Below are 19,189 nucleotides of genomic sequence, written 5' to 3' on the forward strand. Positions count from 1 at the left end.
CTCTCTGCCTGATGTGCCTTCTTCCCCCACCTACCCCCACTCCGCCTTCAAGGCCCAGGACAAAGTCCGCTTGTTCTCTGGAGCTTTCTCTAACTCTGTAGTTTAACGAATCTTTCTTATCTGTTTCTAAAGCACTTTGTTTATATTACTTCCATTCGTGTATTTATACGTGGGAAACATTTTGTAAACTGTACCCCTTACAGTGTAAAAGCATTTCTCCCTCTTACTAACCTTTCTTCCTCTCCCCTCTGCACACTCCTCCAAATACCTACCAAATAGAAAAAGCTCAATAAATATGTTCATTCCAACTACCTTCCGAAATAAACCAACCGGATGTACTTGAGAGACATCACCTGAAAACACACCCGACTGAATTCCACTGAATTCCTCCCACCGCAAAGCGAAAGCAGAATCATTAGACTGTACACATAACGCACAACGTTCACCTTCAAAAGTCCTCTGTGAAAGAAAGTTAACCCTTTGTATAGCATGGCTATAGGCTGGTTTTTGTTCAGTTCTAAGGACTGCTGAAAGTCTTCGTGGGCTGTGGCATAGTCCTACAGAAAGGAGAGTGGAAAACAAAGTGGCATTCATTAGAGATTTGAACATTTCCTACTTTGGACTGGGACAGAAAAAAAATCCCAATTTATTCTGTGCCCCTTTTAGCTTTAAAGGACACTTTTCATGACCACAAGGATTATTAAGCTGAATTCTTATACTGTTTGTTTAAATCACTGATTTTCTTAGGAAAATGATCGGGAAAACTCAAAGGTTTAACTTAAGCATACTGTTTCGACTATAAAAATAATGTTATTTTAAATAATATTAAAGTCAAAACCTGTTAGAGAAATTTTAATAATTATTTTCTGGCACTAATATTTTATTATATTGAATGCTTCTAAAATAATTATGTTATAGATCAACCTTCAAAAGTGTTACGATGAGATTTAAAAATATATATATATTTTGCACTAAAAAATTATTATAAAAAATGACGTAAACCCAAGAAGATGACTGTGGCCATCATAAACACCACTGCGATGATAAAAGAAAACCTTGCTAGATCTGGGTCACCAACAGAAGGGAGCTATGGTTGGGGAAGCCGTATTAGCTCAGGTCATGGTTCTCGGGCTATGATACCCAAAGGAACTCAAATTGTGTCTCTGAGTTTAACGGTCACATCGATAGCAGGCACACTTGCTTCCCCTACGCTGACATCTGCAAGAAAGTTTGAAGCATAATCTATGAACCAAACTTCTCTTCTGTTTCTCTTTCTTTTGTCCCCCTAGTCCAGAACTAATTACTGCTGACCGTCTGAGAAAGAAAATGTGTTCTTGGTACTTAATGTTCCTCTATGGGTTCAATTTCAGCTAAAGAAAATGCTCCTATCACTAGCTGTCTTGCATCACGAACACATTACTCAACAGCCCAAGCCCAAACCTACAGCAGCTTTCTAAGGCAGAAGGAAAGAGAACTCTTTAACGTCACAAAAGGAGGTGTTTCAAAGCAAAAAGTACTTGCCTCTGAAATGAAGTGCAGGGTCCCCCGATGTCTGTACAGCCGTGCAGAGGGCTGAAGCTGAATAGCTTTAGTGAGATCACTCACTGCTTCAGTAATTCGTCCCAGAGGGGATAGAATCTATAAACCCAAAAGTGTAATTAGGAAAGAAAACTCCCAACGATCAACCCTAAAACTGCCAATGTTTTTAATTTCTCAGTTACACTTCAGCACGCTCCACTCTCAGTATTAGTCTGTCCACAGACTGAATCCTCGACCCCGGGTACTAAGCAGTGAGGCTCAAGGTCAACAAGCTGAGAGGCGGCTTCTCTATTCCTACAAGGGGGAGGGCTAATGAGCTATGATGGCAGCAACTGTCCTGTGATTGTTCCACATTCTGAGTTATCACAGATGCTGCTTTTCTTGAAATGTGACCTTTTTTCCCCCAACCTATCATTTCTCTTTCAGATCAAAATTTGGCATGTCAAAATCAATCTGAAAGAAAACCTGGAACCATTAAAACAGAAACTGCTGGACACAGAGAGAGCCCTCCATGGTCTTTGGCTATGTCCCCTGAGGTAGTAGGTGCTAAATGACACCTCCTAAGATTTCGGGTGTTTTGTCCGCCCTGTTGTGTTCATTCTTGCCTCATCAATCATGATCTGCAAAGTAGGGGAAGAAACACCTGCAGAGCTATGCAGAAAGCCCTTCCAATCCAGCCATGAGTGTGTTCAGGCAACACGGGAATACAGAGATTGTTCAGAAAGTAAAAGTACACCGAAAAGGCATAAGAAAATCCAGAGAAGGCGTCAGTATTTAAGCATCAGCCCCAGCATTTTCCCAGCAAGTGTTCTTAAATTAGGGTTGGTTTTCTCCTTATAACATAGGTAACTTCCATCAAGTTTTACTAACTGGTATCCTAGTCTGCAGAAACGTCAAACCAGCAAGAGAGAGAGGACTCAGGCAGGCACATCACCAGCGGCGAGAACGACAGCTCAGGAAGAGGAAAGAAACAGTGTACGCCCGGAATTCAAAAAGCATAGTGGTCTGGGCTCTATTTTGGAAGGAAAAACCCCTACCTAGTGTAGCTAGTTTACCAACCCTGGATATATAACTGAATTATCACAGCCCAGCACCGTAATCAACAGGCAGAATGGCCCAAGTAACTAAAAATGCTTAATATGCTTATTAAATATAGACTAGTTCAGAAAGTAAAAATTTCTTATGAAATAACTTGATATATATAAATGGTATGCTATAATTTAGCTGGAAAAATCACTACGTAGTGACATTATTGCCCAATAACACTGGCAAAGTGGGACAGTACTATGTATTTTTAAGATAATTGAAAATTACTTTTTAAATTACCAATATCATTTTTGGATATACATTAGCTTTTTATTAGATATACAAAATTTTCAGATCTTTTAAATGTCTTTTTTTCCCCCAAGTAAACTTAGAAATTAAATTCATGCTTTATTCATAACGTTTTAACACAATATCAGAGTGATGAGGGAAAAAGCACTGGCTCCCCTCCCTGAGGCAGATGATCACAAATTCACCAACAAACGCTTGCCCTGAACACAAACAGGGCTCCAGGGCAGAAATGAACCTCAGGGTTACCATCCAACAGAGACCAGAAATAATGAATCATAATAACATTGAGAAAGAATTTTATTCAGAATGCCAAATTCCCAATAAAACACAAAATTCTCTTTAAAATATGGAACTATAATTTAAAGCACTATAATTTTGAGAACAAAAACATCACAAAGCATTTTTAATTACTAAAATACTTAGTGTTTCCTTGCTAAGTTTTCTCTCCCCCTATGAAATCCCATCTGATCAGATGACTCAAAGCTAAGTTTTGTTCTGGTTAAACACATTAACATGAACTCGAAAGCATTTAACATGGCTAAGTGTGCAGGAAAATAAATACAGCATGAAATCTGGATAGTTACTATTTTATGAAAACAGTAAAATGAATACATTTCATTTAAAAATGTTAGAAGTGAGTGTCATTGCACACATTTGCTTCTCTAATCTGAACCCCCTCCTCCACCTTGTTCCCCAAGATGTGGGATCTGATCTGTCTCGAATCACCTCCTCGGTGAGGCCTCAGGGAAGCCTGCAGCACACATCCCTCCCCCTTGCAACCTCACCCAGAGATTTGTTACTTCTGTCTCCACCTCAAGTGTTCCTTCAGGGTCTGGTCATAGTCACCCTTACCTGATCTATGTCTCCAAGTAGATAAGTGTAGCTCATAAGAATTACAGATAAGCACGTGCATACATACATGCGCACATGCATGCACTCACACATTGACATACACGCTTCTAAAGGTTATACATTTCATCTTGACCACACTGTCAAATTAAGTATTGCTAAAGTATGTCATACATACAATAAATATCATGTGTAAGATACTTTTCAATGAACAGTGATAGCAGCACTTGTCATAAATGCATAATTTAGTACTAAATATTACTATTATATGTTATATCAGGAGTATCACTCGGCCCATAGTTTTCTAGTAACTTCAACCATGTTTAAAAGCATTAAGTACCAAGGAGGAAAATACAATAGGCATTAGGGAGCTTTAAAACTTAAAGTAATAAAATAGTAGGAGAAAAATCTGAGATTCAACTAATCCAATAAGGGCAGAGGGAAAAGAAAACCACACTCACTTCTGCTCGCTGCTCAAATACCTCTGGGCGATCTGGTTCCAGGGCAATTACTCGGCTCAGTTCAAACAGAGCAAGTTCAGCATTCTTAATGTCCTTGAAAAGGCATTAGCTTAGTATGAGATACACTGTTACTCAAAACCAGGAGGAAGAGATTTTCTGAAATAATAGCTTAGTAATGATATAACTACTTATTTAGAAATAAATACGAATTTAGCTTCTATACAACATAGCTGCCAAATTAAATAAGTCATAATAGCATTACTTAGCTCACTCAAGCCTGCCCACTCATCAACAGCACCCTGGGCCTGACTACCTATCTCAAGTTCCACAGATGGTAGAATATTTTCTAAATTTAATCTATTTAAACACTAAATCAGTGAATTTCAAGGAATCTGAGAATGTGGATACCAGCAGGCAAAAGGATACAGCTGATGAGCAGCATTGTGGGGACAGAAGGGACCAAGCCAGTGGCAATTCAGTTCTCTTTAAAATTTGCAAGTTACTTTTACATTAAAAATATATTAGCATGTTACTTTTATATTAAAAATGCATTGAAGATACAACCAAATTTCATGTCAAGATATAAAATTAAAAGAGATGAAAAATCAGGAAGCAGCAAGCTTATCTTTGACCACCACCAGGGGAACTTTAATCATTTACTGACGCTCTGAACGTAACATTGCTACCATCCTAACACCCGCCATTCCCAAATCTGGCTCATTCTCAGTCCTCTGTGTCTCAGAAGTATACAAATATCACATGAAATTTCTCCAATAGGCCAGCACCCAATTGGTACAATTTTTTTAACTGGCCAAGATACAAAACTGATGTTTCTCTCTCAAAGCATAATTTCATTCGACTATTTTTCATATACAGTAAGACAATTTAAAAAGTTTACATGTAATGTTCTAACCTGAAAATGTGGAGCTCTGACTCAGGCTATTTCACTATTTACTATAATCTCAGGAAAGGCTTCATTTTTACACCAAGATGCTTTTGTTGTGCAAAATGTATTTATTATAACAGCTAACTTCTCTGGGGAAAAGTATAACGTGCTAACAATATATTTTACAAAAACAAGCTTTTGCTCTTTTATTCAACCTTTAAACAGTGAAAGGAAATGCAGTTCCGAGTCCAACTGCACTATTGATGCCCAGTCTCTGCGTTTACCAATGAGTATTTCTTAGGAATTCAGCTAAAGTCTCCTGCTTTGCTTGGTCTATGTCCAGTTCACCACAAAGTAAAGTTTAGGCTGGCAAAGACTGTCCTTTGGAGTAGAAAATACGGCAAAATTGACCTCAGAGGCCCTGGGTACACATTCCCAGCTCACCGCCTCCCGGCCATCTAATCCTGAGTAAATCTTCCACTGCCATTCTCTCCTCTGTGACCTGGAGCAGCCCATGGCATCCCATTAGAGCTCAACCTACAAGCGGTTCTACCAAACCCTGGCCCAAGGCAGGTCATGTAGGCACTACGGCAAGCGTAACTATTCCATACTCACATGTAGGCCCTTCTTTCCATAGGCTATCCCTCGGCCATAAATTGCACTAACCAGATCAGGCTCCTCCTAGTCAGACCAAAACAGAAACACGTCAAAAACTATAGACAAGACAAAGCAAAACAAAGTCAGTTTCTGCTTAAAGCACGTTAATGCCACAAGTGAGAGCTCTACGTTACGCTACCTACCACGCTCACACGGCAATACCCGGCCCCAACCAGGAACCTCTGTTCCTAAAAGCCCATGTGAATGAGACATGCAGTAAGAGTTTTGCATTAAAAAAATTCTAAAATAAAGAGAACCGACAATACTGAGCTCTGTGCCAGTGTCTTCACAGTCATCTTATCTAGAATGTAATTCTCTCCACAACTCCATGATCGGCCGCAGCAACAAGCAAGTCTTATAAGCAGGTATGAAATGACTGGGTAATGCCCCTTCCCAGTTTGTCTCCTTCCCTATAATCATACAATAATCTAGAAAGGAAAGGCCCCTCAGTGCCAGCACAGGGAGGAACAAGATGTGAGACGGCTCCAGTCGACTGGGGATGCACATGGCCCTTCATACTAATGGTTGGACTCTTTCCGTAACCTGCTCTCAGATGGACTGAACGAAACACCTCGCAGGCCCAAGGACACAGCGTCTGCTGGCCCGGCCATGGAGCCCCTACACACAGTCAGTGGTGTGAACTGCCCCGCATGCTGAGTGAGAGGCTCCTGAGTACATGGAGCCTCTGCAGTCTTGACCTCATCTCCGAATCCGCCCCTATGTATTTAAGAAAGAAGAGTGAACGGCCTGTGGCTGTATGATCCTGGGTGAGACTCGCCACTGCTGAAGAATGGAGCAGAATTTAGACGAGGCACTTTACAGGCTGCTCTATTGCTCCGTTCAGGTCTGAGAGAGGGTGCCTACAGTGCTGCAGAACAAGACACATCGATTTCAATGATGATAAAAAGGAAAAAATAAGAAGATGCCATGCATTGAAAGAAAAAAAAAAAAAAGGCTGCTTTAAACAAAATGAGGACCATCTACATCAAGCAAACCGGTGTGTCGCTGGCTCTACCTGGCCAGGAGACAGGCCGCACACTGTATGGAAAAACTGGGAAACTTCAGGGAAACAATGACAGATTTCTAGCTTCTCTTGGGAAATTTAAAGATTCAACCAAGATAGCCTATGTGACAAAAAAATAACTAGAGCAAAGGACTGGCTGCCTCTATACGAGGGGTGTGGATTCGTCAGTTTACCACAAGTCCACCCACCGCCTCCACATCACATCAATACACTTCGCTCATTTAAGTCACCTGCCCGTCTCCCATATAGTTCTGCATTTGTGATTTATCACTTACATGTAACTGGCATGAAAGGCTGTCCATGCTATTTGCTGAATGGAAAAAAATACAAGTTATACAGAACTACAGATGAACGGCAGGTACTCCTTGTAAGTTATGCTGATACATGGCTGTGTGAGTCAGCACAGACCCTGAAGATACCTCTCCACATGTTGACAGTAATTTTCTCTACGGGGTGGGGTTACTAGATATGTTCTCATTCTACTCAAAACACTGCTGTTTTCCTTTTAATTAAAAACAAATGCATATACATTTATAAACAGAAAAAAATGTTAAGTACTATGTATTATAGGAAATAACAGAAAACTGTATTATAAGTAAAAAAAATTTATTTACATAGTATACAGAAAGTTTAGTATAAGTTACAGAAAATTTAGAAAATAAAGAAAAGCAGAAAAAGGAAAGGTGAGGCCCCTTATTACTTGCCACCCAGAGGTAACACTTTAAACACTTAAATATCCTCCTGGCATAAGGTAGAGCAGGTAGTTTGGCAGGGGAGGGACAGCGGGGAAGAGGTACCACGGAGGCACTGAGGTCAGGCTGCCTTCAGGTTTCCCACGCCAGTAATCCCTGCCAGAGGGTAAAACCCTCAGAGAGCAGCACCACGCCAGGCTGGGGGGGGGGAGGGGGGCAGTGAGGCCACAGAGCTTGTCCCCTGCGATCACATTATCCACCGAGAGAAAACCCAATCAGATAGGTAATGTCTCAAAATGATACTATCCAAGAAGGTGGCAGGACTGTCATCTCCATACGTCCCGTGGCCAGGGCCAGCCACTCTGGAAGTCATCCTCACCTCCCCACCCCGCTGCCCACCACTCATGAAATCCTGGAAGTTTCGCCTCCTTCCGACCCATCGCCACTGACTGCCCTACTGAGCCCTCCTCCCCTTGGCCCCTACTTCTGCCCCTCCAGACCCGCACCACGAGTTACCTAGTAACACCAAAGCCTTACCATGTCACTCCCCTGGCTGAAATTGTTCACTGGCTCCCAACACCTACAACAGCAACATTCACATTTTTACTCTAATCCATAGTCGCAACCTAGTACCTATGTATATAACATACATACATACACACACATACGTATCAGAAACAAGTTTCATTAAGTCATACCCAGCCTTCCATACACAGTATAATCGGATATTTTCTAGTTTAATATATTTCATTTTTTAAAAGTGCTAGTCCTGGCGTGCCAATTAATTTCAAGCCCTAACGGGTGGCAACTGGCAACTTGAAAAACAAAAAAGTAACACCTAAATGCGTTTGCAGAAAACATGGATCACTTTCCTGCTTTCCTGCTCAGCTTCATCTCCTTCCACTCCCCAACTCACCACTCGCGCTCCAAAAGTCAGCACTATGGAGAGATCCCCGGACTCTACATGCTCCCCCAGCTCAGTGCATCTGCAAGTGCCACCCCGCCTGCCTGAAATGCCCACCCACAGCCCCTGTGCCCACAAAAGCCCTTCTATCCCTCAGTGAGAGCTCAAACACTCCCTCTCTTCTGACACTTCCCAGTCTCCCCTGGAAAACGAATGTGCTCCTTCTCCTTGGTTCCTACTATACGCCACGGTTTGAGCAGAGCTGGGAGAAGCAGAGGGACACAGGAGATACTTAGGAGGTATGTAAGTAAAGCTGGTGTGTGTAGTATGTGGACTCATGTAACCCAATGGAGGGGGGCCATCCACTGAGTGGGCAACACTGGAATATGACCAGGGATTCTTTCTCAGTGTGGATGGGGGTATGTGGAGGGATCAGGAAAGAGCATGTGGTCGGTCTGGAAACTTTGAGTTGAAGATGCATTTCAGACATCCAGACGGATATAATCTCATTCAAGTAATTCTCTTATTACGTCATTATTTTCCATTCACATGTTTGCCACCCCACTGGAACACCACATCCTCAAGGGCTTGACTTTCCAGGTTTGGGTTTGTAGCACTTGGGAAATGAGAAGTCTTAATACCTGGCAGTTATTATTAGCAACAGACACTGGCCATACATGATGCGGCTAAGACAATCTTAATGAACACTAAAGGCTACCAGATCGAAATCAGCTCCACCTGGCGTCTTCTCATACATGCCTCCAACAATGGGGGACACTGATGGAAGGAAAAAGCCAGATCCCGGGTTCAGTAAGGCAAAGCCTTATCACAGATGGTGAATGGCTTCTGGTGGGCCACCAGCTATCGCAGCTGTTACATTTTGGGGCAATAAAAAATTTTAAACCTTTAAAATGTAGCCATTCAAAAGCCTGCAACAGTTGAATATGTAAACAGTGACAACTTCCTGAATTCTGTTATGGGTATTTTGGCTGCTGGAATTTTACATGTGGCCCCTGTGGTGGCCCAGCATGGAGTCCTTCCCCGGCCCTGCCCCGGGATCACACCTCGGCCTGATCCTAACCACAGCAGTGACTTAGGCTCAGTACTGCCAATGACAGATAAAATAATAAAGTTGTATCAGTCAAAAAAGTAGTAAAATCTATTATTCAATTTAGGAACCCTTAATACTAGACTACAACTATGATAACAACCACAATAATTATACATACTTCTATGCTGGAGGAAAATTCTAAAAAAAAAAAAAAAAATGAACTGAATGGCTCCATTCAATTAAGAGTCTGTGTAGAATTTTTTTCTGACAGCACAGAAGAATGTATAATTACAGTGGTTATCACAGTTATTGCCTAGTATTAGACTACAAAAATATCCTAAAAAAAAAAAATTGAACAGCTCTATTCAATTTATACTTTTTTTTAAGAATTTTTTCCAAGGGCAAAGAGGGTGTATAATTACTGAGGCTGTTATCACAGTTACAGTCTAGTATTAAGGGTTCCTAAATTAAATGATAGCTTCTATCAGTTTTTCTGATTGATACGACTATATTACCTAACATTGGCTTTGGGTGTTAACAATAAGTCAGAACTCTTTATGAAATGTTATAATGAATTGTTTTTCAAATAAAAACCAATGTTTATTTCTAAAACCAAATTGGGCTCATTTTTCAAAGTATTTTTGAGTATACAAGTCTAATAATTATATTTTTTAGTTTTCAGAATTTTAAATAAAAACTATTATTTTCATCTTCTAATTTTACTTTACACAAATGCAAAATCATGGTATAATAAGATAGTTACTTTATTGGAGTGATGTCCACTTAGATGTCTCAATTCTCAAAAATTAATTTTTTTACATCCATAAAGGTCTATATTCATTATCCTCATTGTATTACTTATACAGTGACTATAAATTTTACAAATATTTATTCTTCCACCACAGGCTGGCTTTTTAATTAAAACTCGAAAGTCACTGGATCAATGATAAACAAATTTTAAAAAGTCACTACACAGCAATGTAATGAGCATTAAGTTTTGGCTAAGTTGTAGACACCTCGGTTTTCGAATGTAATCCGTTCCGGAAGCCCGTTCGAGTTCTGAAACGTTCGAAAACCAAGGGATCAACAGCCCACAGCTGGGCCTCAGGACCTTGCACTCAGTGGAAGCCACATGGCACGTTCGACTTCCGAGGCGTGTTCAGAAACCAAAGCATTTCCTTCCGGGTTTATGGCGTTGGTAAACCGAAATGTTTGCCAACGGAGATGTTTGAAAACCGAGGCACCACTGTATGTATTTATATAAAGGATGTTTACAAGATCGTATCAGAGAAATGTTTTTAATTTTGTCTGCTAATGTAAAATAAGAAACAAAGTTCTTTTGTGAGTTCAAGGTGACACAGCTAAAGCAAAGGCTATAAAATTGCTGCAGCACTGATGGTCCCCAGCCCCGCATGGGGACCGAAGCAGCACAGGAATCAGGAAGTGGTCCCACTTTTCGAGAACACCATCACTGATGCACTGACACGTGAGGAAGGGACATAGGGCATTGACGTAGAGATAACACATATTCCTAAGTGTTTAAAATCAGAGTTTTCTGGGAAGATTGGCAGATCTACTGAGCCTTGAGATTGTGCTCAGTTATAAACCCCTATGCTCGAGGACCATGTTTTTCCTTCGTAGATGTACCAAACAAACCATATTTGGATAAATATTCAAATGAACACTTAGAAACAACAAAAATTATGAAACTATCTCATAAATTTGTTCTCTGGTGGTGCAGCTAAAACAACAGGAAGGTATAAGTTTTACATCAGAAGGTCATTCTGGGATTTAAGTAGTTCTCATGCATAGTCCCAAATTTCACATTAAATGACCTATAAAAATGGTGACTGTAATTAAATCCAAGTCCCTTGGCCTCATTTGTTCTCAGCTTTCTATTAATGGAATCAGATCTATGCTCTGACACTTTATAGTGGAGCTCACGAGCTGCCCAAAAAAAGTTTTGTCACAAGTCAATGAACTTAAAAAACCCAAGATGTTTGTGTGTGAACAGTTATTTCTGCAGATTTGTTAAAGGACTTTTATTGCCTTAAAAATCAGATTATTTGCAAACGTGGATGGTCCTGCAAGGAGCAGGTAAACATCAATAGCAGGTGGTAACGATTCTCTGAGGAGATTTAGTTTGGTCCTAACGTGGGGAGTGAAAGGCATTCATACACACTAGGTGAAACGTGTCACCAGTTTCGAGAACCAAATATGAAAAGGTATTTTTGGGATACAAATCAGTTTTGTTACTGCAAGAAATAGTACCACTGCATTTCCCAATGAAAGAAAAGGAAGGGCAGTTAGATTTAAAGGATGATCATGCTTTTAAAATACCATTTAAAGAGACTGACCTATGCAAACTTTGATTCACAGTGAGAAAAAGAATTTTGGTCAATTGGAAATGAAGCAACAACTATTCTTTGCACACTTGCTACCACCTACTTGGATAGTTTCTCGATGAGACTGGCTACCAAGAATTTGAAGAAATCAACCAAAACTCTTACTTTCAAACATAAAGCCTAATATGGAAAAGTTTAGCCCAGAAAAGCAGGAATTAGTTTCTTATTAAAATGGTAAAAAGAACTTTAGCATTTAATATCAAATCCTTATATTTAGTGTTTGTCAGTAATATAAAGACAATGTGACAAATGTCCACAAGCTCTATCTGAAATTTAAATTTGCTCCTGTTTACTCCAGTGTGCAATGCAAATATGATTTTCCACAAGTGATATGATGTGGAAAGGCTGGGAGGCACCAAAATGAAGGGTAAGAAGAGAAAAATCACCACAAAAAGCACCAGCAGGAGAGCCCAAGGCACTCTAATTCCATATAAAAATATAAGTGACTGTCCAGTTCTTTTTTCTAATGACCAGTAGTGTCTAAACTTATCGCTGCTCCCTCAGTCCCCACTCCTGCCCCATCAATTGCCTTAATCACCAGGAAACCAGTCCAACCTTATAATCCACACTTTCACGAAGAAAAATTTCCCAGATGAAAGTAACCCAATATATCATAGGTTGATGAAAATGCTCTATCAAATTTCAATATATTAATATCTTTTCTCAGCACAAAGATTTACTTCCTGAACACAATCAGAAGAGAAATGTTTTGCAACAATAAATGGAAAATACAAAGGCATGTTATAGAGCCATTAAAATCTCAAATTGTAGAGAAATACTGAAAAGCATTTATTTATAAAACTGAATGAAAATGTAATATAAAATAGTATATATGATCAGATTATAAAACACAAATGCATACTTTGAAAAGCTCATAAATAAAAGACTTTAGTGGTGGAGTGGCAAAATTGGAATTTTTTTATTATTTAAAGTTTTGTCTTTAACATTGCTATATTGCCTTCAATTACAATGGTAATAATATTTTCAAGAAGTTGAATGAATTGATAATATATCTGCAAACTCGTACTGTTTTTTGCTGTTGGTCACCATAAGTTAATTGACATTTGCTCTTATATATGTATCAAAACTTCCCTTTCAAACCAGAGTCAAGTGTTAATTATGTAAAAGTTTTTGCTTATCTTTTTAAATACTGCAATGTTAAACAGAAAGGTGATTTCAAAAACTCTTTACTCTCTATCCTTTGTACTTTAAACTCCACTGAAGAATATAATTCCCTATGACGACCCAAAGGCACAGCTCCTTGGGGACTTTAAAGTAATAACTAAAAAACATCTCATCACTTTTTTTGAGAGCAAAGATAGAGTTATTAACATAACTAAACTTATGTTTAAAAATGAGAAAAGCGCAAAAATTTCAAAATTATTATCTAAAAATTAAGTCTACCTGCTGGATTGTAAACTATCTGTTGGCTCTTAGTGTATCAGCACAGAAAAATACACCAGAATGGTGCTTTGAGCAGTTAAAATTTACTGAGCACTTACTATGTGACAGCCGCTGGGTACTAAGTACTTTATAAGGTATTTCATTTAAACCTAACAAGAATACTTTTGGAGACAGTTATTATTATCCCTATAATCCAGGAGGTTAAAAACTTGCTAGTAAGCAGCTGAGTGGATCAGAACCTGGGTATCTCTAACTCTAAAGTCCATGGTTTCTTCACTGTTCTCTACTGGACAAACACATCAACAATCAGTAACGGTCAAGTAGCTACAAAAACAGGTAAGTGATGAAAGGACATATAAGGCCAACAATGTCAGGTTCCATGAAGGCTCCCTTTCCAACTTTCATACAGTATACTTAAACATTTTACCTTAACCAGATTTTAACGCAGCTATCAATCACCAAAGGCCCAATACTTCCATTAAAGAGTCTCATCATTATACTTCAAAGTGAGAAACAAATCCACGAGTGGAGCTTAAGTTAACTACAGAGAGCAACTCTTGCACACATAGTAAACATCTGGAATTCCAAGAATTGCCAGTGTCTACACCCATGCGAGGCATCACAGTAGAGGAAAGTAAACTGCAGCTGATGACTATCCTTTTACAGTTGTGTTTGAATCCCACCCTGCCGCCCGACGGTGGAGAGGCCCATTTTCTGCATTTGCAGTAATACTGCCAACTGAATGACAGCATGGGACAAGGCCTGCACTCAGGAGGTGCTCAGTCAGGGCTGATTTCCTCTAGTTATATAATCTTAAAATAGAGGGTTTATTGCCGCACTTCAACTAGGCATAAGTCCATATTTCCATCATGATTATAAACTTGAAATTACATAATTAAGAAGAAAAATTACCTGAAGCATTGTTGAGAAATGTCTTATTGCTTCATCATAGAGACCACTGCCAATCAGCACATAAGCAATAGCTATGAGACAAAATAAAAAAACATTAAAGAGCTCAGACTAGAATCAGTAACTAAATTCTTTACTGAATCTTAAAAGGCAGCTGCAAGGACTAGAAGCAGTTAAAGAAACCCTAGAAATTAATAAGATGTAATCGAATTCCTCTACCACTCAGCACTTGCTAATCAGTCTTCCAGTTTTATCTAGATTTAAATTATTAAAGCCATCTATTAAACATCTGCCTACAAGAAGTAATTATCTTTTTCTAAGTCCATCACTCACTTTCAACTACCCAATAACCTTTATGATGTTTCCTATCTATATATCAAAAGAGCTAATAATAAGCCTCAACAATATCCATATAACACGGCAATGTGACTTTACTGTGAAAGTCATGAGAAATACCCAAATAGCATCACAAATCTCCACTACTGGAGGTGCTAAATTCACTACCAATTACTTAATGAGGACAAATTAATAATATATTAATATAACATTTAACTGTAAATAATTCACACCATTGCAATGAAATGGTAGTCTTTTTTCTACCTCTCTCATCCAAAATATAGTCAAAACACTACTCAAAATATACACTAATGATGAATGGTTTTGATCAAACTGTTTAGGTAAGTGGTATTTTCAAATTAGAAACATGACAATCTCTTAAAACATGACAATATTTTGACTAAACCTTTTCACCTGTCCTAAAAACAATACATTTTAACATTATGAATTACATTTTCATCTAATTTTTGCCTTAACTTCATATAGCCCCAAATACACCTGAAAAAAATATTAGTCATTCAATGTAATACTATATTGATCACGTTTCTTTGCAAAAAAGCTGTATTGCAACTTTAACTCTGGGATCTAGTAGGCGTTCAAGAAGATGGGCAACAAAACCTTTTACTGTTATTAGAGCTTAAATTTCCTACAAGTTAAAAAAAGTAGCAAAAAACTGTAAATGTAGTAAAACATTAAATGCAGCGAGTTAGATTATAACTAACTTGAGGAAATTAAAGTTCTAAAACACAGAGCATCAGAATAATACAAGAGCTTTTGTAGGCATTCTTCAAAATTAAAAAAACGACGGTTTTTATCCCAATGTCTTTGAAAAGCTATATTAAGGTCAAACTCATATTCAGAATAATAATGGATATTCAGATAGTGGTACCACATAACAAGGTAACCAGAGACTTCTTTGGTGGGGTCCAGTCATATCAGTGGTAAAAGCAACAAATAGTAATAATAGTTACATGTATTGTGCTCTTAATACGTGCAAGGCACAGCCCTGAGCACTTACACGTATTAACTCACTTAGTCCTTAATTGCAATGAGGCAGGTACAATTATCATTCCCATTTGCGGACAAGCATAAAGTAGTTAAACAAACTATCCAAAGACAACATGCAGTGAGTGGGAAAGAGGAACCAGGCAGCCTGGATCCGTCACCCACCCTCCACACCAACACCTTCCCTGAAATATAAAATACATCAAGGCTGTGTACTGGCCTGGACTGAAAAACAGCTTGAATTCCTTGAGGATTCCATGAACAGGGGCTGAAACAAAAACTTGTCCTTCTTTGAATGTAGGGAGATGATGGTATATTGGAAAGACAATATATCTGTTGAATGGACAATGCATAAGTGACCCATAAAACGAATACAGTTTTGGGAATAAATACTGCACTCAGCAACATGTTTAAGTTGTCCACGTCTAAATGTTGAATTCTGCACAAATAAACCAAATGCAGCTCTCAAGTCTTTCCATATAAAACTAAACAATTTTTGAGAAAAACCCAGAAGTATCCATTAAAAATATAATCCAAATCTTACACAAATATAAGTAACTATCAGGATCTAAATTTTCTTATGGAGTCCAAAGACATAAAGAAAAACTGGGATACCTGGAATTCTCACAGAAATCATTACTAACCAGCAACTCCATGTGTCCTGACAAGGAATATGTTGACAGAAGTCATTTTTCCAAAGAAAAAATACTGTGGTACAAAAGATGCTAGGCCAGCTCAGGCCTGTACCATCCCAGGGTCTATTGGGAGGGATTGTTCTCAGAGCACAGAACAGGCCTAGCACACAGAAGGCCGTTGCTTATTATTGAATAAATGAGTACGAGGCTGCACAGAATCCAAGGACTTCAGAAAAGACCAAATCTGGTGCCTTAAAGGGTAATTAATTGTTAAAGCTACTCAATGAATATCACCAAAAAGTTAATAATACTCTCAAAGTAGTCAACTCTCAACCATCTGCACTAACAGAGGAAAGGAGCCAAAACGAGAAGTGCTCAGTCTGAATATAAACTGCGCATGGCCGAGGAAAGCATAAAACGATTATCTGTAAATTAGAAAATTTTTCTGCAGGTGCCTGGGGCGAGCACATGCTCATGTGAAGTCTGTCCAGCTCCACGGTTCAGTCTTGTATCCACCTGTTTCCACTCCTTCAAGTGTGAGCTGACCAGGCAATGAGGAGACACACCCCAAAACATGTCAGACATGTTTATTTTAAAACAAGTCACAAACAAGTAAAACTGCACGACCCCCTTTCAGATCTAAATAAACTCAACTTTCTACACCCATGCTCTCAGAACCCAGGGTGATGACTGTCCTCGTGAGATTAACCTAAGCCTAGCTATTCTGTTACTCAAGATGAAAGCAGGCGTGACTCCCTTCTGCTTTCACTTCATTGTTCAAATTCGATGACAGCACACAACCTTTTAATGAGTAACAGCTCCTAAGAACTCATTACCATAACTATTTCCATAGAAACATAGAGATGGAACAGTCCTTCCTGATCATTCCATCCAAGCCTTTTATTTTATGACATGATGCACAGGATCAAACCACTCACACTAGCAGAGCCAGTCTGTCGGTCTCTGTGCTATTTCTACCTTACCATCCAGCCTACCTGCTGTGCATCTAATCACAAATTTGAAGCAAAACCACAGGAATGTCCCCCAACTCAGGTCTCACCTAACTCCTCATTTGTGCTGTCATTGTCAGTAGCAAATGGGAATCTCTTCTGTTCTGCAATAGACTTGGCCTGGCTCTGAAATAAAAAAGACACACATTTTAGCTTATCACAAATGGAGAGAACACATAATAAAAACCTAACTTTTGAAAAAGTAAAGCTATAGTGAATTTTTATGAAAGCAATAAAATTTCACTTTAAGTTGTATCAAATGCATACTTCAAGGGCACTGTCTGTGTGTAACCTATTTGATTCCTCCCTTGATCTGGTGGTTCCATTTCTAAGGAACCAGAACCGTCTCCCCCCGACCAGGGGTTAACCTTGCTGGCTGCTTCAAAGCTCCCTCCACATCTCCACAGACTATCTAATAACCTCAACTGTGTTGCAAAAATAACATTCTAGTGACCAGTTCTTCAATGTGCCTTGATAACACAATATTGCTTTTTAAACCCTACACATACTTTAGAAATAAAAGCTACAAGTTGTACAGAGATGACACCATAGAAGGACCAACAAAATCTGACCAAGAAAAAAGATGTTCTGTTGAGTAACACACAGCAAATAACGAACATAACCCTCCCTGTAACGCAGTGGACTCGCCCAGGCAGAATCCACTCGGACACACGCACATTCAGCAGGAGAGCTAGAACAAAAGTGGGACTAGGAACAACAAACTATATAAGTCAGCTTAGTAACTGGGATGATTTCACAGGCAGGATTTGTCCACCATATAAAATGACGGCGTCACCAAGTTTTGGAGACAAATCGTGTCTGATAAACAGCTGCTACTTCCCCAGATGTGGCTGTTGATGCTAAGCTGTGATACACTAAGCCGACAGGGTTTACATTAGACAAGTTCATACCAGATCCGCCTAAGACACGATTAAAACTTGTACAAACACAGACGGGAAAAGCTAAGACAATCTGTCACTTTTGGCAAAACTGGGATTGGAACCCAGTGACATCCCAATGCTTTTAATTCTTTGTTTAAATCCATATTCCATATATGACAGCCAAATAATTTCACACGGGATACTCTTCTGACTAAGTACATGCTACTTGGCCAATGATTGGGAGTCATCAGCCATGATGAACCATGCTCCCAGCTTCCCTGACTCAAATAACAGAGCAACAAGGTATGTCCACCTGCATTCCCAAGACATGCAAAATCCAGATGGGTGTTCAGATACAGAGCGGTATTTGGTTTTCCCATAAAACAGACCAAGAATAAGCTACTTCTGATTAAAACAAAAGTAAAATGACACAGGTCAGAGAGCACCACAGTTCAGGACTCAGTTCTCACTTCACTTCAGGACTCTGGAAGGAATGAAACACCTGAGAATTCTGCCACTAGGGGAAGGTTTTACACTTTATTCCTCCAGTAAAACCTGATGACTAGAGAGAGGCTCAGCCAGCTCTCTCCTGTTCTGCCCATTAGCTGGGAGCTTCCGTACCTGGAAACCATGTGAGGCTTCTTCAGAAAGCAGCACATTTAACATATGACAGAAGTACAGCACTGTGCAGACGTCCACGTGTGACTAGACACGAGTCCCTCCTCTTTGTTAGATGATTGAGGACAAGCACACAGAGGCAAAAGATTTTTCTGCTTAATAAATTGCTTGGAGCCAAGAAAAGGAGGCTATAAATAATTCTTTTAATACTTAAAAAGTCTTATTAATTTCATCCAGCATTCAGGAAGTCTGCCATTTGTCAAGGCTTTATGCAAAAAGATGTGGAACAGAAATAAAACCCCAACATCAAGAGTGTACTGAAGACCATTTCTGATTCAAAACTCTTTTTAATGCATTACAAAGAAAATCTGTAACAGAAGTGGGCAGGGGAAGTAGAGTAGGGGCAAATTCATTTCTTAATCAAAAAGAACCTTTCCAATGGCTGCTGTGGACAGAAAGGAGGAGCTATGACAGGCCCCACGTCACTAGTAGACTGACCCCAGTCCATCCTTCAGGTGCCAGCTGATGTTTCATTCCTGAAAGCTGTCTCACCTGATCCCCACATCGAAGGGAGATTATGTTGATCCT

At 39.3% G+C, this 19,189-nt stretch overlaps 1 protein-coding gene across 6 annotated transcripts in view; it reads right to left on the reverse strand.

Annotated features, from left to right (window-relative positions):
• The window catches only part of TTC13 (tetratricopeptide repeat domain 13), a 59,260-nt gene that overhangs the window by 25,877 nt on the left and 14,194 nt on the right, over positions 1-19,189 (reverse strand). For 2 of the 6 annotated variants that reach the window (XM_081124312.1, XM_081124311.1), the window contains exons 3-8: positions 17,153-17,228; positions 14,120-14,190; positions 5,686-5,751; positions 4,185-4,277; positions 1,522-1,638; positions 447-557 (exon numbers count right to left, since the gene is read on the reverse strand). In XM_081124312.1, coding sequence (XP_080980438.1) covers positions 447-557; positions 1,522-1,638; positions 4,185-4,277; positions 5,686-5,751; positions 14,120-14,190; positions 17,153-17,228 — 534 coding nt within the window. The remainder of the gene's footprint in view (positions 1-446; positions 558-1,521; positions 1,639-4,184; positions 4,278-5,685; positions 5,752-14,119; positions 14,191-17,152; positions 17,229-19,189) is intronic. The other 4 variants (XM_081124314.1, XM_081124313.1, XM_081124316.1 and 1 more) reach the window with 2 other exon arrangements.

Source organism: Miniopterus schreibersii (assembly GCF_964146895.1).
Source record: "Miniopterus schreibersii genome assembly, chromosome: 21".
In the NCBI taxonomy this organism is placed as follows: Eukaryota; Metazoa; Chordata; class Mammalia; order Chiroptera; family Miniopteridae; genus Miniopterus; species Miniopterus schreibersii.